At 31.2% G+C, this 26,266-nt stretch overlaps 3 protein-coding genes across 4 annotated transcripts; 2 read left to right on the top strand and 1 right to left on the bottom strand.

Moving 5' to 3' along the window:
- Positions 1 to 5,969: 5,969 nt before the first annotated feature.
- On the bottom strand, positions 5,970 to 7,917 carry LOC106366993 (berberine bridge enzyme-like 21). The gene has a single exon (XM_013806674.3). It carries the CDS (start codon positions 7,895 to 7,897, stop codon positions 6,137 to 6,139), a length of 1,761 nt encoding a protein of 586 aa, XP_013662128.2. The 5' UTR covers positions 7,898 to 7,917; the 3' UTR covers positions 5,970 to 6,136.
- Positions 7,918 to 18,927: 11,010 nt separating this feature from the next.
- On the top strand, positions 18,928 to 19,803 carry LOC106364521 (calcium-binding protein CML42). The gene has a single exon (XM_013804073.3). The coding sequence runs from the start codon at positions 19,090 to 19,092 to the stop codon at positions 19,642 to 19,644; it is 555 nt and encodes a 184-aa protein (XP_013659527.1). The 5' UTR covers positions 18,928 to 19,089; the 3' UTR covers positions 19,645 to 19,803.
- A 1,019-nt stretch (positions 19,804 to 20,822) lies between these two features.
- On the top strand, positions 20,823 to 24,317 carry LOC106366992 (probable UDP-arabinose 4-epimerase 3). 2 transcript variants are annotated; one of them, XM_013806673.3, is made up of 9 exons: positions 20,823 to 21,628; positions 22,168 to 22,250; positions 22,352 to 22,476; positions 22,571 to 22,684; positions 22,770 to 22,877; positions 22,955 to 23,046; positions 23,143 to 23,284; positions 23,362 to 23,456; positions 23,528 to 24,317. In XM_013806673.3, exons 2-9 carry the CDS (start codon positions 22,193 to 22,195, stop codon positions 24,027 to 24,029), a joined length of 1,236 nt encoding a protein of 411 aa, XP_013662127.1. In that variant the 5' UTR covers positions 20,823 to 21,628; positions 22,168 to 22,192; the 3' UTR covers positions 24,030 to 24,317. The 2 variants fall into 2 exon arrangements, with proteins under 2 accessions (XP_013662127.1, XP_013662126.1); XM_013806672.3 differs by having other exon boundaries at positions 20,826 to 21,628; positions 22,174 to 22,250; positions 23,528 to 24,313.
- The last annotated feature ends 1,949 nt before the right edge of the window (positions 24,318 to 26,266 follow it).

The following is a 26,266-nucleotide window of genomic DNA, read 5'->3' as shown; positions in this document are numbered from 1 at the left end:
AAGAAGAAGCTTGAAAAAAGAGAATGTACGAAACGTTAATAGTTATCTAAGTGATGTACAAATAAGCTATCACAAGTTTTTTGACTATACAGTTCTTTTTACTATACATGTATCAAACTAAAAAACAAAAGAAAAAAAAAACATGCGTTAAAACCTGCGTGACTATTCCAACTACTTTGTGAAAGACAAAAAGGTTTCGCAGTAAACAAGTAACAACATGCCAACATGTTGTAGTTAAAAAGTTTGCATAACGTATATATCCGTATAGAAAGAGAGATAATCGACGTATTATTTTTTTCAATAAAAATATCAACGTTTGAATTTAATTTTTTGTTTCTTGTATGTTCATGAACATTCTTTTCCAAAAGAAAATTTACATTTTAATATTTTTTCCATGTAATTTTAGTTCTAACTACTACGTACAAATTCTATAAATTAATAAAGTCGAGATTATCATATTTTATTAATTTATAGAGTTATTATTTATAAAACTTTCATTTCTTAGGTTTGTATAATTTGATGTATGTCTTAATGTAAAAAATAAGAGGAATGCTTAATTTTACGGTATTTACATTAATTAAATTTTATAGATATAAATTTGATGTTGTTACTTTTCAGTTATTTGGTGTATAGAAAATAGTTACATATGTCGATGCATTTTAGATGTAAAGTGAAAAAATCACGTAAAAGTATTTTGAGGTGTTTAAAAATTAAGGATAAACTCCACTATAAATAAAAATAAACTATGCAATATATATCTATATATTTATATAAACTTTATACACGTTAAATATTAATTTATGTTTACATTGAGACTATATATTTACATAAAGATTTTCAAAATTATTATCTAATTATTTTATCAATTTGTATTATATTATGCACTGACCCAATTCTAAATTTGTGAAATTTATTAATTTATTGTATTTATTAATTATTGAGTGTTAGTTTATAAAGTTTTACTGTATGTTCTTGGAAATGACAACTATGAGAGAAAAAATAGTTAAAAATAAGAGAGAAGTAGCACGACGGAGTTGTAAAACTCTCAAAATTGCAATATGACTTTGAAAATTTTTAATTGAAATAAAATGACAACTATGACTTCAAAATAATCAACTATGACTTGAATTTTTTAATTTTCTTAAATTATAGACAATTTAAAAAATTAGTTGAATATTTCTTTTAGTTTTAGAAAGTTTAAGATTAATTATTTGAACATGTCTATGCAATCCACAATCTCTATCATTAAGATTTGTGTACATGTCTATCAATTAATTTATGTATATACATAGACTTGTTACTTGAGTAGTTCCCAGTAAACGTGAAGGGCTAAACATATGTGTTAATGCGTGTGTGCATATTTTTTACACAAAAATATACACATCACACCTAAACTATTTTGGTAACCTCTCACCCCATTTCCTCGCATCTTCAAAACTAGTGTTGATCCCTCTGTTCGACTACATTCACTTTCCATCTCACCATATACTGTTTATTATCCAGATTCCCTCTCCTGTCTGGATATGCAGACTCAGTCTCTGATGCTTCAGTTATTTTCACACCCAATGGCTCTAAAATCATTAGTGGAGTTTCTTTCATGAGAAACTTTCTGGTTCATCAAATGAATCAATCTATTCCACCAAGAAACAGAGTTTGAAATGTAGATTTCACTCTTCTTTGTTTCCCTTCTTGAGTATTGTCAATTATGACTCTCATGAATAATTTTTCTGTCTAGCGTGGCATCGATGAATAAGCTTGTTCATGGTGGCTCCCATTGGATACTTACTTAGGAAACAAGTTACCTTCTCAGGAACCATATCAAGCTTGAACTACTTAGCAAGCTTAAGTCCATCTCTACGACTCTACCAAGACTACAATAACCAGATCAGAAATATCAAAAAGGAGAAACTTAAAAAAAAAAAAAAAAAAGAAGAAGTCAAAATCAGATTTGAGTAGCTGTAAAGTTCCCATGTAACCAAATGAAATCAGTATGAAAGTTACCCAAACACGGTCTAAACTAGGTCAGAAACTAACTACTGGTCAAGTATCGTTTTAACTTTCACCACATAGTAAGATTCAGCAAAGAACATATCTGTATGTTTATTTCGTTTTAAGTTAAGATGACAACAGTGAACAACATCTGGCCGTGACCTCTCAGATTCCATAAAGTAACACACTTCCTAAAAGCAGATAACATGTCAAAGGTCATATTACATAAAATAACAATTGAAGTTTTTGAAGAGATACATATATCTTATCAGTTATCTAGAAGTACATAAATGTAGATGCTAAGATATCTAAACTACATAAAGACTAGATGCGAAAATATCTAAATCAGCTTCTCACTAACACTTCATTCATTGTGTTTCTGTCACAAAATCTTCAAACTTTTAAATTCTCGCAACTTCAGATAATTTAGATGTAGATACCATTAGCAACAATTAAGAACAAAACAAGGACAGTCTTAATATTCTAGAAGATATGTAAGTCTATAGTTGCAACTAGGGTGGCTCCTACGCCTCGTGTTCATCTCAGGCACCACCGTTCCATTTGGGTCTAAGAGCATGTTTATTGGAGTAGCTTAAGTAGGTTGCTTAGGATATTTTATAATTAAAAAAAAGAAAAAAGAAAAAAAAAGAGAAAGGGTGTTGCTTAATTAAGCATTAGAAAGATAGTTGCTTCTGTTGTTTTTCTTCTTTTGTTTCTATCTCTCTCTCTCTCTCTTTCTGTTTTTGTTCTCTCTGCTCCACTTAATTTTTTCTTCATTATAGCCCACTTAAGAGACTCTTAAAGGGTTTTAGCAATAAGAGCACAATTATTGCGGGTAAGTAGAAGGGTTTTTAGGTGGTGGACTCCATATTTTTAGTTAAAAACGGTGATAGAGAAGAGGAATTAAGGATCGACTTTGGTGAGATTTTTGTACTGTTTGCGGGCCTCGCCAATACATGGCGGCTCGCGATTGGTTCCCTTTTTAATTTTTTTTTAAATAAAAAAAAAAGAAAAATTTAAGAAATCCAAAATACAGACCTAGCGATAATGATGGTCTAAACATGCTCTAAAAGTCAACACTGTGATTTATTAGACAATATCCCCTATATATTAATTGAGGAACATTTGAAAAGATGTAACCTCAATTTTGTATTAATTAAAAGAGGCTCCAATGCATAGGTGGCACTCAATTAGGTAGTCAATTACATTCAATTGAAAAATAAGTAGGTCCACATTCGATTTTTATATATTGTTAGATACATAAGTTTGCCAAACTATATGATATAATGATATGATATGCTATTTTCTTTCCTTAAATAAAACCTACGGAATTACCATAAATGACTAATATATATATGACAATTAATGATTTTAATAATAAAGATTTGATAACAATTTATATCTCCTCCATCATTTTTTGTTTAATTTTATATTATTAAAATAAATTAAACAATCAAATTAGCTATAAAAGTAAAATTTAGATTTTTTCGTATATGTTATATTTTGAATTTTTAAAAACGACAATAAATGACTAAAACTATTAAAATTATTAGGTTAAAAATTAATGATCAATGGTTTAACATTTTTATTATAAGAAGATACACATGATTTTAAAACCATATGAGTAAAAAATATCATTTAATAATAAAATAAAAATATATATATATAGATTAAACACTATATACCATAAGATTACATAAAATATTTTAATATTAAAACTTTCAATGAATTTTCAAGAACATTTATAAATTATAACTTATTAAAGATTTCAGATTGAAAATTCTGTTATTGATGATTTAAATATTTTGTTATAATACGATATGAATGATCATAGAACCGTATGATTATAAATTCTTATTTAATAAATAACTATATAAAATATATTATTCTTAGAAAAATAGGTTGGTCCATCTTAACTTATATTTCACTTTTTATTAAACTAACTATCGAATTGATAAATAACGTACCAAAAAATGTTTTGCACTTTCCTTAAATAAAAGCTACAAAATTACCTAATATGATTAATATATATGTGAAAATTAATTATTATGAATAATAAATATTTGATAACAATTTTTGTATCTTAGTTCTTTTTTAAAATTTTATATTATTAAAAGATATTAAAAAATCACATTAAATATATAATAAAAACATTTATATTTTTTTCTTATATGTTATATTTTGAATTTTTCAAAACGTCTATAAATTATTAGAAATTTGAAGATCCCCACTCTGAAAATTTTGTGATCAATAGATTATTTTTTTGTCATAATAAGTTAAAAATGATCATAAAATTGTATTAATATGAATTTTTATTTAATATTATAAGAAGATACACATGATTTAAAACCATATGAGTAAAAAATATCATTTAATAATAAAACACACATATATATATATATAGATTAAACTATATACCATAAGATTACATAAGTATTTTAATATTAAAACTTTCAATGAATTTTCAAAAACATTTATAAATTATAAACTTATTAAAGATTTCACATTGAAAATTTTGTTATCGATGATTTAAATATTCAGTTGTAAAACTATATGAATGATCATAGAACTGTATGATTATAAATTTTCATTTAATAAATGACTATATAAAATATACTATTCTTAGAAAAATAGGTTGGTCTATCTTAACTTACATTATATTTTTTATTAAACTAACTATCGCATTGATAAATAATCTACCAAATGTTTTTTTGCACTTTCCTTAATTAGAAGATACGAAATTACCTAATATGATTAACGTATATATGAAAATTAATTATTATGAATAATAAATATTTGATAACAATTTTGGTATCTTAGTTCTTTTTTTTAATTTTATATTATTGAAAGATATTAAAAAATCACATTAAATATATAATAAAAACATTTATATTTTTTCTTATATGTTATATTTTGAAATTTTCAAAACGTCTATATATTATTAGAAATTTAAAGATTCCCACTCTGAAAATTTTGTGATCAATAGATTATTTTTTTGTTATAATAAGTTACAAATGATCATAAAATATAACGCATATGAATTTTTATTTAATAAATATTCAAACTAAATAATATATATATATATACTAATGATTTAAAGCAACAAGATTGGCTGATCAATTTAGTCGTCCAGTTGAAATCTTTCAAAAGTATGTGAAAAACTAAAGTCAAAGTAAATATGGATTTAGAATAGTAGTTATATTTTATTAACCGAAATACCGAGAAAAAAAACAAACCGAACTGAAACCAACCCGATATCCGGATTGAACACCTCTAATCCAAATGAAGCCAAACTATTGTTTCATTCTCCAAAATATAATAAAAATAATAACTTAATCTCGCGCGAGGCGCGGCTCTTATCCTAGTTGCAAGTACAAGAAGGACACTTTCCGGAAACACCGTTAACTACTCCAAACCAAAAACTAAATGTCCACCATTTTCGCCATTAATTTCAAAGTAAATTAGCTAAAAATCAACAATGAACCTGTTTCGAATTTGATTTTAATCACCAGAAAAGTTACTTTTCTCTCGTATATACGACTAATCTAGGCAGACTCACGAAACAGTGTAACCATGCACATATCCAAAAACCTAAATTATATATTGCTTCATCAAAACGTTACACTGAAGTAAAACCAATCTTTATTATCAAATGATGTTATTGTAGAGTTCCATGAAACAGTGTAACCATGCACATATCCAAAAACCTACATTCTATATTGCTTCATCAAAACGTTACACTGAAGTAAAACCAATCTTTATTATCAAATGATGTTATTATAGAGTTCCATGAACAGAGTAACCATAAAATATACAATATCCAAAACATACATTCTATATTTCACCAAAGCGTGACACTAAAGTAAAACCAATCTTTATTATCAGATGATGTTATTGTAGAATTCCATGAAACAGAGTAACCATACAATATACAATATTCAAAAACATATATTCTTTATAGCTTCACCAAAGCGTGACACTAAAGTAAAACCAATCTTTATTATCAAATGATATTATTGTAGAGTTCCATGAAACAGTGTAACCATACAACATACAATATCCAAACATACATTCTATATTTTGCTTCACCAAAGCATAACATTAAAGTAAACCAATCTTTACATCAAATGATAAATAGTATATCTTATTATGCCTTACTTGGCAAGGTAGGTATACTCTGTTCATTCCTGAAGAAATTTCCAGGGTCAACCGCGGTTTTAATCTTTACTAATCGATCAAAGTTCTTACCAAAATACATCCTTCCATACACCTCTCCTTCCTTGTAACTATTCGGCCCGTGATCGTTCACCCCGATGTCAACATCTCTGTAGTTCAAGTAAGCCCTTCTAGGGTTGTTGCTCACAAACTCGGTCATGAAACTGTGAAGCACTCTAGACTGATTCAAGAAGCCCTTCTCTATCTCCGGAGACGATTCCTGCCAGTTAACAGAGTACTGAATCTTGAAAAGCATCTTCCGGTGCGGTAACGGCGTCGCATCCTCCGCTATCTCCGCCATCTTCCCGCCGTAAGGATTGAAAACAAGTCCAACCTTCCCCAACTCGATCATCTTCTTGAACAGAGACTCAATCCCATCTCTAGGAATCACCGTCGCGACGTAATCCGACTTCCTCTTCAAGAACCTAGAGGAATCAAGATTCCGATCAAGAAACACTTTAGGATCAATCAGAGTTGCGTTGAGGCGATTGTCCCACCATAGAGCAGACTGAAACCAAGTCATCTCCGTACAGTTCTCCTTCTTTAACGCCAGCTCAGGAAGCTCCTTGCGAAGCAAGGAAACGACGTCGTCTGCTCTGCCTAAGAACAGAGCCACTGCGGTGGCTCTCACGGTCTGCACCTTGTTCCTCGTCACGGGTTGAAGCAGCATCCTCAAGAAGAGGTTCCGGTCGGTTCTCGGACCCACCGACTGCCATTTATGAACCATGTCGACGGCTCCGGACTCTATAAACTGCTCCACTCGGAAAACCGTCACGACCCGTGGTACTGGGACGAGTTTGACCTTGTAACCCAAAACGACGCCGAAGCTCCCTCCTCCTCCGCCGGAGATCGCCCAGAAAAGATCTTCACCCATCGACTTCCGGTCTAGAATCCGACCGTTGACGTCAACGATCTTCGCGTCGATCAGGTTATCCACTGACAAACCGAACTTCCTCAACATGTTGCCGTACCCGCCGCCGCTTAAGTGACCGCCGACGCCGACCGTCGGACAAACTCCGGCGGGGAAGCCATGGACTTTGCTTTTCTCCCAGATACGGTAATAAACCTCGCCGAGAGTGGCTCCGGCGGATATCCACGCCGTTTGGTCGGCGATATTGACGGTTACGTCGCGGAGGTTCGACAAGTCGAGGACGAAGAAGGGTTTGTCGGAGACGTACGAGAGACCGTCGTAGTCGTGGCCGCCGCTTCGGATCTTGAAGACGAAGTTTAGGGGCTTTGCGCAGAGGACGGCGGCGCTGACGTGGCCAGCGGAGCGAGGAGTGATGATGAGTGTGGGTTTGGGAGTGGAGGAAGTGTTGAATCTTGCATTGCGGATGTAGGCGCGGAGGACGGAGGAGTAAGAAGGGTTTGTCTGAGAAAAGACGTTTTGGGCTTGTGGGGTTTTTGTCTTGTCGGAGAAACATTTGAGGAATGAGTTGTAGACAGGGTTCGAAGATTGAGAGAAAGAGGAGAGAGGTAAAGACAGGAAGAGGAGGAAGAAGAAGACAAAGGTTGGTCGTGTCGTGAGCATTGTGTAATGGGAGATTCTTATTGGCTCTCGTGATTCTTTGTCTTTGTTCAGTGCCAACTTATCCGGTTTATTTATAACCGTTGAGGGGAGATGAGTTATGAAGATTTTGAAAGTACTTTGATTTTCTTTAAATTCGTTAAAACAAAAAGAGAAAAAGGTCATCAAAGTATTAAGTGATTTTTGTATTTTATATTATTTTTTTCTATAAATAAATTTTATTGGAAATTGCTTAAAATAGATTAATTTTGAAGTTTTTATACATTTAATTAGCTAATAATAATAAATTATACTTGAAAAACTATTTTAGAATTATATTTGTTTGCAGTTATTGAAAATAGTTAATAATAAGAGATGATTATTTATTTATCAAAATTTAACATTTTATATTGTGTGTGGAAATTTTAAAATTGTTTCTTTAAAAACACACATAAAATACTTTTTAATAACTAGTAGAAGAAATATGAATCATTCTTTTTTGCGTTTAACGCGTTTTGGAAACAGGCTACAAGTGACAATAAAATATCGCATGAGACTTTTAATATATGATTCAAATGATAAAAAGTTTGAATCTTAAGTATTCGGAATTCATTATTAAGTCACCACCTCTAGGTTACTATACTATTATAATCCATAAAATAAATTTTAATTTATCGAACCAATTATTGATGGTATACTAATAAGATAGAGATAAGATAAGAATGTCGTTTGATTTTTTTTTTGTCAGTAATCAAACGTCAATCAAATGAAATTTAAAGAAATTGGCTAAAACATTGACCACAATGAACAAGATAATGATTTTGTAAACGCATGGCTTCGAATGGTAACAGTGGATTGAGCGGTGCAGGACAAGCGGTTTAACTGCGGTGCGCTTCTGACAGTTATAAAAATATATAGATATATGATATATATAAAGATTTTTGTTACTGTTAACTGCGGTGCGGTGCGGAACGGATGTTACCATTCGGAGCTAAATTGTTGTCAAAGACGTTCCGTAACTAAAAATAATAATAAAAAAGAGATGTGTGGAGTAAGAAGTTTAGTTCACTGATATACTCTCTCTCCATGTAATCAAATAGACTGTAAAACCTATATTATGGAAACCCAGTATTTTTGTTACTCTCTCTCTCTCTGTCTAAATATCTAAAAACAACGTGATTTAGTTTTACTTAATAAATGGATCAAATCTAAAATGGCTTCTAACCTATCTCCCTATCACTCGACTCAAGATCATGAATAAGAAATGGAGCTTTGTTTCATTTAATTTCTTTTTCTTAGCTGGCTTAAAAGTCAATGGTCAACGCCGGCAGTAGAATCCAATTGGGGGGGGGGGGGGGGGGGGGGGGGGTTTGTGCTGTGGAGGAATAAATAAAAGTTCAAAGAGAAGACTTTAGTTTACACCACGTTATTGTTAGCTTAGATTTTTTTTTTTTTTTGTAGAAAATTAGCTTAGCATATAACACGAATTATTTTCATCGACTGAAATTAGTCAAATTACGACAGTTGAACTTGACTATGTAACGATAGGTATAAGGTAATGTTTTTTTAAAATGGGATTTCTTTTGTTTCTTTTTTTTTTGAGAAGTTCATGCTTTTTTTTTGTAAATGCTTATTCTCTCTTTCTTTTCTTTTTTTTAATGTCAAAAGGTCATTCCACTACTCAAGCTTGAGATGGTTTGGATAACCAAACCGGAATAGAACAACCAATAAAATATAACTCTCTATGGAAGAATCTAGCAGTTTTAGATAAAAAGTCTGAAATATGATTTCACGTTCGTAGAACATGAATGATGTTGAAGTCCGGAAAGCATATATGTAGTGTCTCAATCCTTCCCAATTCCATCGTAAAGTTTGGCCAAGCGTGAGGATCCTTTATCATTACAATCAACTCCTTACAGTCTATCTCAAAGGTCTGGCATGTTGAGTATTAAAGTATATTCTCCATTGCCCACCGCAATGCTTCTACTTCCGAATGCAAGGCTGATTCTCAGTGTTGTTATCTTAAACCACTGTTTGTACCACTTCGTTCGCATCAAACCATATTTGGAATTCACTTTTTGCATGTCGAATTAGCTTCAAAAGATCTCTGTTTATCTCCTGAAAAGTTTGTCATTCCTAGCATTTCAAATATACCAGATTATCCAGGGGTAAAGATCTAGATCTCGTTCTGGCTCAATAATATTGTTTTTTCTCTAGAATAGGTAATCCATATTTGTGTAGACGCTTGGCACTCAAAATATATATGAATTTGTTAGAATCGATGATAAGAACCACACTTGTAGATACTTATTCTCTTTAAGTTGATACTTTTTGACAAAAATATATTAAAGACTCTCTAAAATCATTTCCATAATTTTATTTGTCTTTATGTATATTTTTCCTTTCTAGCAACAAAGAAATTCTTGTGAATGGATCGAGATATTGACTTTATAACATGTTGAAATGTAAATTAAGAATTTTCATCAACCATCAAAATCAGAAACGAGCCGCATTAATTTGGTTTGACTATTACTCATTATCGCGCATGCGCGGTGCCGCGGTTTTTATAACAACTAGAGGCTGTGCCGGGCTACGCCCGGGTATTTTCTATATATATATATATATATAACCACAATTATATTATTCATATTTGTAGTTAAATAAATATAATATACATATATATATATATATATATTTAGATCAATCATAAATATAAAATTATCAGACAAACTTAAAACTATTTTAACCCTTTTTCAAAAAAAAAAAACTTAAAACTATTTTCTTTTGTATTGTTTTATTGAATAGTGATATGAAATTATTAAGGAAAAACTGTTTTTTTAGAGCAAAAAAATAATAAATACGTCCCTTTAAATATAATAAATAATGGGTTCGTTGTTTTTTAAAAAATGATTTTTTTCAAAATATGAAAGTAAATATTCCCAAATATTTTGTTTCCATATTTTTAGGAACTGATTTTTTATCCGTAGAATACAACTAATCTGTAGAAATCGGTTTCTACATGTTTTTAGAATTATAGTAATGTGTAGATTTTGATTTCTACATGTTTTAGATTTACAGTAAATCTGTAGAAGTCGGTTTCTACGTGTTTTAGATTTATATTAATGTGTAGATTTTGATTTTTAAAGATTTTAGATCGGTAGGTTAATCACGGAATGTGTATTCTAAATATTTTTAGAATACTCTTATTTACGTAGATCACGTATTCTAAACATTGTAGATCCAATGAAAAAAGTGGAATTTGTTTTCTAATTCGTAAATTGTCATTTCTACTTTATTTAGAACAGAATCTGAAATTTATGATTTAAACATTTTTAGAACTGAAAAAAATACCACTAAGTTTATATAGGTATTTTATCAATAGTTACCATTTCTCCAAAAATATTTTGTTTGTAAAAGTATTTATTAAATTTATTTTCAGATATATTAAAGGGTATTATAAGTAAAACTGGCACAAAATATATATTAGTCTAAAGGAACATAGTTATCATTTTTTTCTCTCTAAAAAACAATTTTCTCAATTATTAATTGGTGACAACTCATTCTGGAGGATTGTTGTTACATGGTGAGGTCTTGGGTTCGAGACTCACCTTATTATCTGTAATATTAATATATATATATATATATATATATAAATAATGGTGAAAAGGTTGAATATATAATTAATTAAAAATTAATTGTTATTCATTCATTTTGTTTGTTTGGATTTTTTTTTTGAATTTTTAATCTACAAATACTTAAATTAGTTTTTAATTTAAAAATCAACTAATATCTATTTTTTTTTTACTTACAATCAATTGGAGGAGTTCTCTGTATCATAAGTTACTGACACTGTGCAACCCACAGACTAATGTTATATGTACATTTTCTTCTTTTGTTTTGTTATGAAAATTTAAGTATTCGTTTTCTAGAAAAGTGATTCTGTTTTTAGAGTATATGCTTCTTAAATGATTTGCTAGATTGAAAATTTAAATTTGATTGATCTAAAATATGCGAGTTATTGAAAAAGCACCCAATGTTTATCAATAAATAAAACATTGGGCCAACAGTTCTGTTGTTTAAAATAATTGTTTCTCTTATTTGTTTTAACTAATTAATTTTCAAGAATATGTTGATAAATACAATTTTTTATTGAGAGTTTATAGTTGCTACTTTCTAGCTTCATACAGTTATTATTTACTTTGCCAACCTATTAATCCTCTCTTACTTGTGCAAAAAAAAAAAGATAACTGGAAACCAATCCGAATTGTGGAAAAACTGACACAAATGATCATCGGACGCTAATAACTCAGATGCCTCCACATATTTCAGAAGCACTACTTTTTCGGGCAGTATACCAGAAGTTAGGGACTTTAGAGCCCTGTCTGAGTTTGTTTCATTGATTCATGAACTCAAAAGAACAACATGTCTTCTTTCACAGAGGTCAGCATTCTCGATACCAGCTTAAAGTGATCATCTTCAATGGGATTATGCTAACATGGAAAACCTGGTTGCTTGTTGATCAGGGAAGAAGTTGAGCGCCCATCTGATTACTTCTTTTTCGATGGTCTCTGCTAGTTCTATCAACACCTAAAGACTATTTGAAAAGGGAAAAGTTAACTGAAAGAGAGTTATGTATTCATCTTATTTGCTTTTTTGAACATAAACTTTGAGATCAACATTTGTCTTGGTCTTTCAGGCGAATCAAAATTGGAGATTTCATATTTCATCTGAAGAAGAATCTAACTCATCAGAAGGGTCCACTTCTGTAAACCGATTTCCTCCCCCCGTTGCTAATATATAGTCATATGTTTTCATCCTCTGCAAGTATTTGGGCACTACCTGTTAAACAATAAATTTAAGCAGAGTAATTCTGCTAGCTTTAATTATGGCTTGGAGACTGTATAAGAATTACCTTTTTGATAAGAACCAGATAGAAGAGGAAAAATTTCCCCATGGCTGCTGAAACATAGGCTGCTAACCAAACCAACATAACCTGTAAAACACAAAATATTACAAACTTCATAAGGCAAGAGAAATTGGATTAGATTTCATGAGAAATAAGTAAGTGTGAAGAGCATACAGATATTGGAGCAAGAGACCATCTAGGGAACACTACATGAAACCTTCTCTTGAGTTCAGTTTCCATCCCTTTCTTGGCCACAAAACACCTGAAAATATGGAAATGGCTGTTCCACCTTCTAAAATTAGCTTTTGCAACAAAGGCCAATCAGTTCTGTCACGTGAATGAGCTATATAGGTAGGTGAGAAAGACAATACAAACCACGAGCAAAACGAAAACCGTTAGAAGTATGAAAGTATTGTAGTACCTTTTCCCAAGGCAGTTATTGAGCCACTGATTACACCAAACATCCAAAGAGAAAGCTTATGGATAAACAAACAAACAAACAAAACAGTCTAGAAAAGTCCCAATTTTCTGAAAAAGGCAAACCTCTAAATCACAAATTGAGCAATAAAAGATCTCATCTTCCTCCCAATTAGGATCTGGTTTAACAACATCACCTTTCATAGTGAAATAGTCCCACATACACACACCAGTCAGTAGTCACTGCATTATAAGAAATAGTTGGGAAAAATTACTAATTATATCGAAGACTACTGACGCTAACGGAATTGAATTAGGAATAGCATATCAAAGTATATATTCCAATCTATCTAACAAAAACTATCTAGAGAGATGGCAATAAGTTCAGAAGCATTTCTTACAGGTGTTGTTTCCAGGACAAAAGGGAGCCTACCTGATAATCAGAAAGACCCGTTAGTTAAGTTTCACATTTTCAGACACATTACCACTGCAGCGAAAGACGGTTCGGTGGATGCGTTTCAGACGTATTGAGACGGCGCTGAAGCAGCAGTGTTGGGATTCCAGCTCGCCAATTATATTCCTTCACAGTATTTGATGAAGTTTCGTACGGATCTTAACATCAAACCTAGAATCTGAACAAAGTGGCTAAGATTCAAATTCAGAAACATGATGATATCGAACGGAGAGTCTGATCCACTCGCGATGAGTTTCTTCAGAAATTTATTGTACGCAGAAATATCATTGAGATTGGGCTTCAATCAACCGATATTTGATTGCTTCTCTGCAACTTCTGATTCAAGCTTCTTTGTTGTATATGTTTTTCTTGTGAATTTTGATGAGGAGCAGAGATTTGTGGTGAAGGGGTTTATATAAGGTAACAAACAAAAGGAGTCAGAACGATAACGTCTGCTCCGATATAAGGAGTAAAGAACAGAATTGAATGATCAAGATGGGTGATAAATTCAGATATGCATAGATGCGTAACGGTTCCGACGAAGTGGAAGTGCCGGAGTCGATCTTTGCTTCAGTTGAATGGGAGAGGTGTGCTTGGAATGGGCAATATGTCAAATTATTGTGAGCCCATACGAATAGCCCAATATTTTTCTTGTATCGATTGAAGCAAGTGTGATGTGGCAAAATAAAGTAATCCTATTGGCCTGAATAAAAAATCCTACGTGGGACGCTCTTTGCTCTCCTTATTCGGCTTTTAGTAGTGTTAGATACAATTTTTATAGAGTGATAAAATGAATATGAGCCATTAATAGTAAAAGTACAGCAGTAAATCCAAGGGTCAGGAATTAAGACATATATATATATCTTGTCCAATGTGTTCAGATTTAATCTTCGTCGTCGTCGGATGGAAAGAAAGATGTGCGGCTGAAGTAGGTTCCCGCCTATACTCTAGTTTAGTTAGTTAGATGCGTAGTTAATAATAGACTAGTTTAGTTAAGGAAAAAGGAAGCTTTTAGAATAAACTGTCTTGGTAGTAAAAACTGCTCTATTATGTTATAAAAAGCATAAAACTGTCTCTCAATGTAATATTTTCATTTTTATATACCAAATACAAATGTCTTTCTCACATGTATCATCGTTATTGAATAGTTAACGTATTACAACTCATTTTAATTACTTTTAAAATTTCATATGCACAAAATAAAATTAAGATTTGCGGCTGATACGGATCACCAAAACCGGATAGACAACATTGATTGTAAAATGACGAAAGAAGATTAGGTTTTCTGCTCTCGATTTGTTTACTATTGACTCTTCATAACTGATTTTATTTTTCTACCTCTATAAAATTGTGCTTTCATTCTTGTTTTCTGTTTCATTGATATGCGTTTTCTTTCTTTTTTTAAACTTTTTCTATGAATTCGGTGAATTACATAAGTGTCAATTTAAAAAGATGGACATCTGTAGAAGAAAAAAAAAACAAAACACATATCAATGAAAGAGAAAACGCATATAAATGTTTGTCTAGTATATATTAACCAGTTCGGTCTAAAAATCATCTAATTCTAGAACAACTAAACATATTACTTATTTTGTTAACATATGCTTTTGAGGCTTAGTTACTTAAGAGTATACCGATAAAAATTGTATATAATATTTTACCATTCTAGTATATGTAAATTATGTACAAACTAAAAACTATTTTATTTATTAAATGATAAAACATAAAAATTATAACAAATATTTCAAATCTCTCATTCTTACAATTATAATAGCTAAATAGGGCATTAGGGAGAAACAAATATTAGACGAATGATCAAATCTCTAATTATTCAAACAAACTCAAAAGAAGGTGATTGAAATCTTGTCATGATATTTCATTAAAGTTTTTTTAGGAATAAAAATCAAGACTAAATTATTTAATCTGAATGAAATAATAGATATATAGTGCTTCAAATATTAAAAATCACTTCTGTTTGAAGAAGCATATTTATGGGATTGTCAAGATCAAATAACATATTTAAAAAAATAATTTGTATATATAAAAGTATATGCATTAGAATAAGCACATAAATCAAAACTAATAACTTTTGTTAATTTAGAATCATGTTTTTGATAAATAAATTAAAACATTTTTTTACTTTATATGGTATATAATTAACTTTAGTAATATTGACATAGATATATATATATATATAGTATATTTTAATATAAATATTTATTATTGACACTTCCTGCTCATATGATTGTATTAACATTTGTATATTTGCTGTAATAAAAAATTTAAATCGTTAATTACAAAAATTTAATGTGACATTTTTCAATACAAATTTCAAAATTAAAATACTAAGATCTCAATAAATTTTCACTGCAAATTTTGAAACTAACATATTTATATATAGTATATAATTTAATTTAAATGATATATAATATGAATATCTATTAATGAGACTTCATATTCATATAATTTATGATCATTTGTATCTTACTTAAACAAATTAAATTAAACCATTGATAGCAAAAATTTTAATGTGAGACTCTTACAATTTTTAGTAATCTAGCTATAATCGTTTTTAAAAATTCAAAATATAATAAATAAGAAAATCCAATTTTTTTATTATATGCTTAATGTGATTGCTTAATTTCTTTAATAATATAAAATTAAACAAAAAAGAAAGATGACCAAAATTGTTATCAAATATGTATTATTTATAATCATTAATTTTCATATATACATATATATATGTTAATCATATTAGGTAATTCTGTAGCTTTTATTTAAGGAAAGAATTGAAAATATTCTTTTGTACACTAATAATCAATTTCATAGTTAGTTTAATAAAAAGTATAATATATATTTATATGGACCAACTTATTTTTTAAGGATTAAAATCAGCTTAGTGATGATACGTGACTACGAAAATATGTTGTAATGCTCCATGATTAATATATAGGGGATTTACAATGTTAGTTGTAGTTTTGCAGATTCATTTTTTTCTTTGATGTTTCTTTATGACTTTTAAATTTTCTTATGTTGAGAAAAAGACATCATATGTTTATAATTGGAAAGTTCTCACAAATACCACATTCATTGTACCATTTTTCATGTTTACACTAACCACTTTTACATTCACTTGTAATTAAGGTAAAAGATACTTATACCCCTAGAGTTAACTAATCTAGATTTAGGGTTTAAAGTTGAGGGGTGAGGTATAATTTTTGGAATTTGAAATTTAGTATTTTAATAAATATATAAATAAATATTTTTAAAAATATAAAAAATGTTTCAAACATAATTTTTAATTTTCAAAAAGAAATTTTGAAAAAAAAAATTATAAAAAAGTTTGAATTTGAAAAAGCATAATTCAATTTTTTTTTATTTAATGAAGAATGTATTTTGAAAATGTTCCTTTAGTGGTGGTAAAATTGAAATGTGATGCCATGAAAACGGTAAACATGAAATTCCCCTTTATAATTTTAGAAGCTCAGATAGACAGAAATAAACTATTTTAAGCAGCACACTCTAATTATTCTGTTTTAAAGGAAAGTTTTAGCTTGTTAGATAAGATTATGATGCTTGGACATAGAATGAAACATTGACACTATGCTTCAAAAATTTTAATAGGTAATATATATAAGTGATATGACCTCTAAATTATAAAATCACTATTTTTATCAATAATTCTGACAATTATGTACAGTTTCCAAAATATCACAACATCATCATATTTTGTTTGAGAATCTATGATATTTGGAATATATAATCACATATTGTATTATTAATTAATAATAACATAAAATGGTACAAGTACATCTCCCGTGGGAGTATGTAGGAAAGTATCTCATCTTTAAAATAAATAAAAAATTAATTAAAAAATAAGAAAGAGAGTGTAATGAAGTTCTCAAATGAGAGTTCACCAGAAATTCATCAGAACTCCTAATGTCATATGTCCATTTATTGTCGGAATTGTATTTAAATAGTAATATTAACTTGTTTTTTTTTTTTTTTTTTTTGGTAAAAATAATATTAACTTGTTGAGATACTTGTTTTGAGATACCAACCAATAATATGTTGCTCTAACCAATATGCAGATCATGTCCCATGTTTTTTTTTTGTTGAACTTTTGATCATGTCCCATGTTCTAGATGAAACACGTCAAACATAAAACCCTGTAGAGTTAAGAAGTTTCAATTGAAGTAAATACAAAGAAATATGATAGAGCTGAATGATACGCTCCAATATGAAAATTGATAATATAAAGATAATAACCCAACAAATAATGATTTGATATTGTGATTGTTATGTGGTATTGCAAAAGTTGAAAATGAAAGGGTTCTTATTTTTGTGGCTTACACTGAGTAACGTAACTAACGTTGCATGCGTTCACGAATTCATTTAAGGATTACGTGTTTTTCTTCGATTTCCGTTTACTTCTTCTAGGTCGAGAAGGCGAGAGTAACATTTTTCTGTTTGCATTCAAAAAGTTTTTTTATTAGTTTTAGACTTTTAGCCTGTTCTAAAACTATTATTTTGTGTTATACTTATAAATCATTTCAAACCAATGATCTTGAATTTTTCCAAAGGGAATTAAGGTATGTATTCTTTAAATGATTAAGCAATCTGACTCTAGAATATATTTTTTTTCTAAAGAAAAACCTGCGCTCTCATTTTTATTTAAAAAAAACTATTTTTTTAATCTAAAAACTGATATGAAGACAGTGTCGTGCGAATAGTTTTAGGGGTCTAAGGCAAGTTTTAAAAATAAACTTATTTACAATCGTAATGAAAATAATTTTCTAACATGATATATTATTTTCACCAAATACACAAGTCTAATACTATAAAAGAATAAGTTTATAACGTAAATATGTTATATTATGTCATATAGAAAAAAATACATGAATTCAAAAAGTGAGTTAATTAATTTTTATAGAAATATTTTTTTTTTAAATAAGTCTAAACCACTAAATTAGAAATTATTTTAAATTTTGAGATCCTAAAAACAGTTTTATTAATCGAAGGTCTGAGGCGAGTGCCTTTTTTAATACAGTATAGACATGCCTCTGTATGAAGACAAAGGAATAATCAAATGAAAATCTTGAGACTATTGAGGAGAGATTCAGTCTTTCAAGGTGTTCATATTAAATCTGAACTGTATGCGGCATTGGTTTCTTGTCTCTAGATTGTCTTGTTTCTCTCTACCGTTTTGGTGTCTCGATATCTTTTTTTTATGATGTGAGAATTTGCAGATACGATAATGAAATTGAAATTGGAAGAAATGATATTCGTAAATGGGCTCTTATGAACTAACGATGTATTTAGCTTCATGGTTTGGTAGGCTAGCTCAACCCGATCGGGCTCATGCGAACGGGTCAAAAACTGGGAAGCTTCTTTTTATTTTCGCATTAATGTGAAGTGAACTAATGCTGTCCTTACGAAGTTTAATGTCCGAAGTTCGTACATGTCGGGACAGACACCGTCAATGCCGACAAAAACGGATCACTTCCCCATTTATTTCTCTTCTATAATTAGACTCCAATCGTTCTTTATCTCAGATTATAACTCCACAACGTAGAAGAAAGAACTGGAAAGAAGACGACAATGGCGAGCAACGGCGAGAAGAACAAGAAAGTTACGAGTAAATCACCATCCTTCAGCCTACGAAGCCCAAGCTTGAACGCTCTTCGTCTCCAACGCATCTTCGACCTATTCGATCACAACGGCGACGGTTTCATCACCCTCGAGGAGCTAAGCCAAGCTCTCTCTCGTCTCGGCCTCAACGCTAATCTCTCCGACCTCAAATCCACCGTCGAGTCCTACATCCAGCCTGGAAACACCGGTCTCAACTTCGAAGACTTCTCCTCCCTCCACAAGACGCTTGACGATTGTTTCTTCGCCGGAGACGATGATCTTTCCTCGCCCGCCGCAGCCGATGAATCTGATCTCGCGGAGGCGTTTAAGGTGTTTGATGAGAATGGTGATGGATTCATCTGCGCTAGGGAGTTGCAGGCGGTTTTGAAGAAGCTAGGGTTGCCTGAAGGTGGAGAGATGGAGAGAGTGGAGAGGATGATCATTTCCGTTGACCGGAACAAGGATGGTCGCGTTGACTTTTTTGAATTCAAGAACATGATGCGCACCGTGAAACAAATTTCATGAATAAATTTCTCTCTTCTTGATTTATTTTCATGCAACAAAATTTTCACAAGATTATTAATTAATTTGTTTTTTTTTTAATTTATCTATGTAATATCATGTTTCAGATAGATTTATCTATGTAATGATCTTTAATAAAATGTCCATGTGGATTCTGTTTTCTTATTTAACATCTTTCAAAAAAGAAAAGAATAACTTAAATATGCAAGATCAACAGTTTACGTGCGTTAACTTATGACTTGAAATTTATGTATAATCTGAAATTATCAACTGCTATATTGCTATGAAGTCTATTATGTATGTAAAGAAAAGTCTTACATAATTAACTGTCTGGGATCTAATCGTTAGATGGTTAGGCAGTCGCTGCACAAAAGAAACGTGATCATTCTCGATTTTTTTTTTTCTTCCAATAGTATTTGATTACTAAACAGAAAAATAAAGATTGTAACAAATGGTTGCTTATAACATTCATTGCAATCGCATCATAACTAAACACCTCATTCATTTATTCCTGAAAGGGAAACAAACTCTTCTATGTATATATAGTGTGGACATTCGACCAATGACATTGTTTTTTTGGGTCTTTTTTAAGTCTAAACATTTATCTCCATGAGTTTCATTCTCATCCAGAACATGAATGAAAATAAAGTTTGTTTTCTAACGACATTCTCATGTTTCAATTGTGAAACTAATGTTCTCGAAAATCCGTCAGAGTTAGATATTATGTCGTATTTTATATTGAAGATTTGTAATGAAACATGTTAATGTAAAAGTTTATTAATTTTGGTTAGCTTTAATAAAACTTTTTTTGCCAGATACACGAATTATACTCTAATATGGTGGAAATCATCCAAAATATTAGAATATATATGTCACTAACTACACCACGTTTTAATACATACCACATATACGAAGTAACAATAAATATGGTGACAACAAAATCATATTCATGTTTAATTGACTTTAAGCTTAGTTAATGAGATCTTTGTAATATATTAAACTTAACTCCAATCAACTAAATCCGACCCGACCCAACTCCTTAACCCAACCCGTTTTCGATTAAACTTCAATGTTTTGCCCTAATCTAAAACTTTAGGGTTCATTTCAGAATCGATTTAGGGGTAATAGAGATTAGAGTGACCGAGTGAGAGAAAGGGAGGGAGTTGTCTCTAGAGAGAGAGTGAGAGTCAATTTTACAGTTTATAAGGAGAAATGAGGTTAACCGAAGAAAGAGGATCAATCGAAGAAAGAGGGTCACAATGAGGTAATCAACAGTGAACCTTCATGTTTTGCTTGATCTTCCACCCATTTCCATTTCTCTATCAATCTCTCTCCGTTCGAAATCCCCAATTTTTTTTGGCTTCGAACCCTAATTTTTTAATTCAGGGAAAAAGACTTATGTCTGGTCGGGTTTAAAATCTTGGGCCAGGTCGGCTTTGATTAGAAGAGGGTAAATTTTAAAATATTAATTATAGATTGATCCCATTAACTAAGTTTAAAATCAATTAAACTTGATTATGATGTTGTCAGTATATTAATTATTACTTCATATATTTGACATATATTAACATAAATTTGATGTAGTTATTGACATATTCGATATTTTTGGATGGTTTCCACCGTATTAGAATATACTTGGGTGCAGCTAGCAAAAAAAATTCCTTAAAAAAGTTTGGATAAGTTTGATATATTTATTAAAAACTCCTCTAACTTTGAGTTTTTTTTCTGAAAAGATATCTCTACAACAAGACTTAGTCAACATGTAGTAGTTGTGGTTTCATTTTGCATTGCATGATTCGTTCTTTCTTTCTCTTCTTCTTCCACCCGATTCTCCCTACTTTCTCTCTTACGCTCCTCCTTCCTCCTTCTTCTCTCTATCTCTCACTCCCTTCCTTAATAACGTTGGACATCTCGTCTTTTTCAGCCATCGTTAATATCAATTCTTCTTCTTCTTCTTCCTCTCAATCCGTTTCTCACATATTCTCAGGTACTCTCTCTCTCAATCTCTGTCTCCATTATAACTATCGGATTCTGATCGAAATTGAGTTTAAAACGTTTCAATTATGGGTTTAATTCTGATCCGTAATTTCTGAGATGAGTTTTTTTTTTTTCATTTTACAACGAAACTCTGATCAAACACGATGACTTTTGTCAGAATCTTTGTATGTTTCTGTTCTGTCTTTGACAAACATGCTCTCTGTTCCTCTTTCCTGTTAACATTTAAATTAACATTATAATTAAACTTGTGACATCATAATTAAGTTAATCTTTATTTCCCATAAAATGTATTCAACTTTTGCCTGTCTTTATCTTTGTTTTTTCATTCTTTTCATTCAGGTCCCACTTGCAACAAAATATTATTTTTCTTCCCTCCTATGATCTGTTTATAAACTATTTTCTTTTTTTCTCCAACCAGCAATTTACAGCTGCATGAATTTCATATTTGCTGGCTATTGAGTTTTTTTTGTGGAGGCTTTTTTTTTTGTCTCAATACCAAGAACATAACACTTTTGTGTGCTTTTTAAGCTACAGATTCTTCTGAATCTCAAAAATGCTAAGTTTCTCTAGAACCAGAAGTCCAGGGAGAAATACAAGCCCTCTTGCAGGAGGTTGGTCTATAATCAAACTATCATTTTTTTTTACAATATGGAAAGAATTTCCGAAAAATGTATAGATAAACAATTTTTTCTTCCATTTTGTAACATTTCAGGGATGGATTATTTGGAACCCAAAAGAAAGAGCAATGTCATGGGCAGGCTTATATTGATAGTTTCTCTTACAGCTTTATGCATTACAATGCTCAAGAACGCACCTAGTTTCACTTCACCAACCTCAGTAAGTAACTTCCACAATCCTATTTGCTAGATACATTTCTCCTGAATCTACTTCTTTGAATTGATTGGATATGTAATTTTGTTGTTCTTCACAGTTCTCTCGCAGCCAGGAAGGAGTGACACATGTACTAGTCACCGGTGGCGCTGGATATATCGGATCACATGCTGCACTTAGGCTACTAAAGGATTCATACCGTGTAACCATTGTGGTATATTTTTTTTTTCGTTATTGGCAAGTAGTTAAACTGCAATGCTTGGTTTTGTATAAACCTAATATCTCTGTCTCACAAACAGGACAATCTTTCTCGAGGAAATCTTGGCGCCGTCAAGGTTCTACAGGGATTGTTCCCAGAAGCCGGGAGGCTTCAATTCATTTATGCCGACTTAGGAGATGCCAAAGCTGTAATCCTTCACGTTCCTAAGATTCTTTTGTATGAAGTATGGTTTTGTTTTCTAAGTTCTTAACCGAAACATTTCAGGTCGATAAAATCTTCTCAGAGAATGCGTTTGATGCTGTTATGCATTTTGCTGCAGTAGCTTATGTTGGAGAGAGCACTCTAGATCCTCTAAAGTACAACTTCTAGCCATGACTTGTGGTTCTTTGTGTCCTAATCTCATGTTAGGTTACTGAAAAAACAATTATCTGTTTTCTTTTTTGGTTTTGTAGGTATTACCACAACATTACATCTAACACATTAGTAGTTCTTGAAGCTGTGGCTAGACATAAAGTGAAGAAGTTTATATATTCAAGCACATGTGCCACTTATGGAGAACCTGATAAAATGCCAATCATTGAAGTTACTCCACAGGTACTTGAAAACAGTTTCAGAAACACTCTCATGGGCATGGATCAGGTCTCATCAGATTTAACAATGATCGGTTTCAGGTCCCGATTAATCCTTATGGAAAAGCTAAGAAGATGGCTGAAGATATGATCCTTGATTTCTCTAAGAACTCTGACATGGCCGTCATGATCCTAAGGTCAGTGTTCTGTTTTTTCCTGATTTGGAGCTGGTTTCATCAACTAACAATGTCTGATCATGACTTCACAGATACTTTAACGTGATCGGTTCAGACCCGGAAGGTAGACTAGGAGAAGCTCCAAAGCCTGAGCTACGTGAGCACGGGCGCATATCAGGTGCTTGTTTTGATGCAGCTCGTGGTGTGATTCCAGGCCTTCAGGTCAAAGGAACAGACTACAAAACAGGAGATGGAACCTGTGTTCGTGACTATATTGACGTTACTGACCTCGTTGATGCTCACGTGAAGGCTCTTGAGAAGGCTAAGCCAAGAAATGTGGGAATCTACAATGTAGGAACTGGAAAAGGAAGATCGGTGAAGGAGTTTGTGGAAGCTTGTAAGAAAGCGACAGGAGTAGATATACAAGTAGATTTTTTGCCTCGACGACCTGGAGATTACGCAGAGGTTTACAGTGATCCAGCAAAGATTCTGAGAGATCTTAATTGGTCTGCTCGTTTTACTAATCTTCAAGAGAGTCTTGAAGTTGCTTGGAAGTGGCAAAAGAGTCATCCTCATGGATATGCTTCTTCTTGAAAGACCAAAACACAAAAAGCGTTGTAAATTTTATTTTTGCATCATCTTTTTGGAGATATTAGTTTATAGAAAGAAATTGATTTATTACAAACTTACAGTTCAATAATTAATATTATGGTTACTTAATACAGTTGATGTAAGAATTAATCAGTGACTCTAAATAAAGCGATAGAGATCGAGTTTTTTTTTTTTAAGTTTTGCATTAAGTCAAATGAGATTACTTTTGAATTTTGATCCAAAAAGAGGCAATAATACTTTATGGATGAATGGTTTTGTTTTAGTGTCTCGTTGGATGATTGGTAAGATACTTTCCATTGACGATGATCTAACTAATCGGATGTTTCTAAAATAATTTTGAAGTCTTGTGATACCATCCATTCACCTTTTGAAACATGGTGTAACCACAACTCTCTTTGTTAAAGTTACAGCCTCCAGTCAATATCCAATTTATGTTGTTGTGGTTTTAACAAGCACCAAGTCTTAAATAGTAAATATTATGTATATGCGTGTTTGCACATACAGAAATATGGAAGACGTGCTGGAAACTCCGAAAGGCATATATGAGAGAAATTCCATTGCACCTACCTGGAGGGGCATCTTCTATTATTAAACTTCTTCCAATTTGGCATTTTATTTTGCATATACAACTAACTTTTATTTGTTAAATTAATCAGCGTCAATCTTCAGGTGACATTCACATTTTCAAAACTGATAACCCTCTTTGTCTTTATGCCTATAAATAGCTTTATTTCAGAAATCAGAACACCTTTTGTTGTTGTCATAATATTGGAAATGAAGAGTATTCACAGGCTTGTTTTAATTGCCCTAATAGGGATCTTTTTCATTACCGATCTTGGTGACGTCCACGGTCAACAAGGTATTTTATGCTGTACGGTTAAAAAATCTTATGCACGTAAACATTCCTTTTCATTGTTTTCTTTCAGCTAACCAAAGCTAACTTATATTGCCAAAATAATTATATTGCGAACTTTATGTGGCTATATTATCTTTGGACTTCACATATTTACACAAGATTTAGGTTTTCATTTTTTTGTTTTGCATGACTAATACCAGGATTCATCAGCTTAGATTGCGGAATGCCCCATAACGAGTCTAGTTATACTGAAGAGTCCACGGGTTTAACTTTTTCATCCGACGCTGATTTCATTCGCAGCGGAAAAAGTGGTAGAACCAAAAATGATGAGCCTGTTTTTGGCAGGGCATCCATAAAGCCTCATAAGTACCTTAGGTATTTTCCTGAAGGAACACGAAACTGCTATAATCTGACTGTCATGCAGAGCACACATTATCTTATCAGAGCCGGTTGTAGTAGTATAGGTGTCATCTCTCAGGGGACACCTATACTTTTCAAAAAAAAAGTTTGACAAAAAAAAAGTTAACTACGTCCCCTGAGAGATGACACCTATACTTTTCAAAAAAAAATTTGACAAAAAAAAAGTTGACTTACCGTACGATGGATTCAGTAAATACTGAATCCATCGTACGGTAAGTCAACTTTTTTTTTGTCAAACTTTTTTTTTTGTCAAACACGGTAAGTCAACTAAACCTATCTTATTTAGCGTAGATCCTCAATAGAACACAAATTAGGTAACATATTTATTATAAGTGAAAGGTAAAAGTTCTTACAGGCTTTTAATCTTTTTTCAAAAATTTCATCACCTGTGTAAATTATAAATTTATAACAAATTATGTTTATCCTATCTTTTAATAAGACTAGATTGCTTCAAATTTTTGTGAACACATGAAGTTTTTACTAAATAATAAAGGGTTAATTTGCTGAATGACTATATTGGGGAAAATATTAATTTTGTAATAAGAAAGTAGAGAGAGATAGGAATAGAAAGGAAGAAATAGAAAAGTTGATATTACAGGTTCCATGATTGCTTTTATATTAATTAAAGTTGCAAGAACACAAAAGATTATAAGAATTAACTCTTCTTATTAGATTTATAAACTCTTTCAAAACTAAATTAATGTGTTTTTTCGATGTTATAACATCTCTGCATGAGAACTCTTTATATAAGACTAAGCTACTACTTAACCTAATAATAATATGAAAACATAAATCATAAGCTTGATATGTTTTTTTTTTTCCTTAACCCATTAAAATACACTTTGATGAGTTAACTTGTTCTTCAAGTTAATTGAAATTATCCAACAAACTGATATTCAAGAGCAAACAATATAAAGAAAAACGTAAATTTAGACAAATTTGA

Source organism: Brassica napus, chromosome A8, assembly GCF_020379485.1.
Source record: "Brassica napus cultivar Da-Ae chromosome A8, Da-Ae, whole genome shotgun sequence".
Classification (NCBI taxonomy): domain Eukaryota; kingdom Viridiplantae; phylum Streptophyta; class Magnoliopsida; order Brassicales; family Brassicaceae; genus Brassica; species Brassica napus.
Note: the sequence above shows the minus strand (reverse complement) of the source record. Positions and strands in the feature narration are given on the sequence as shown.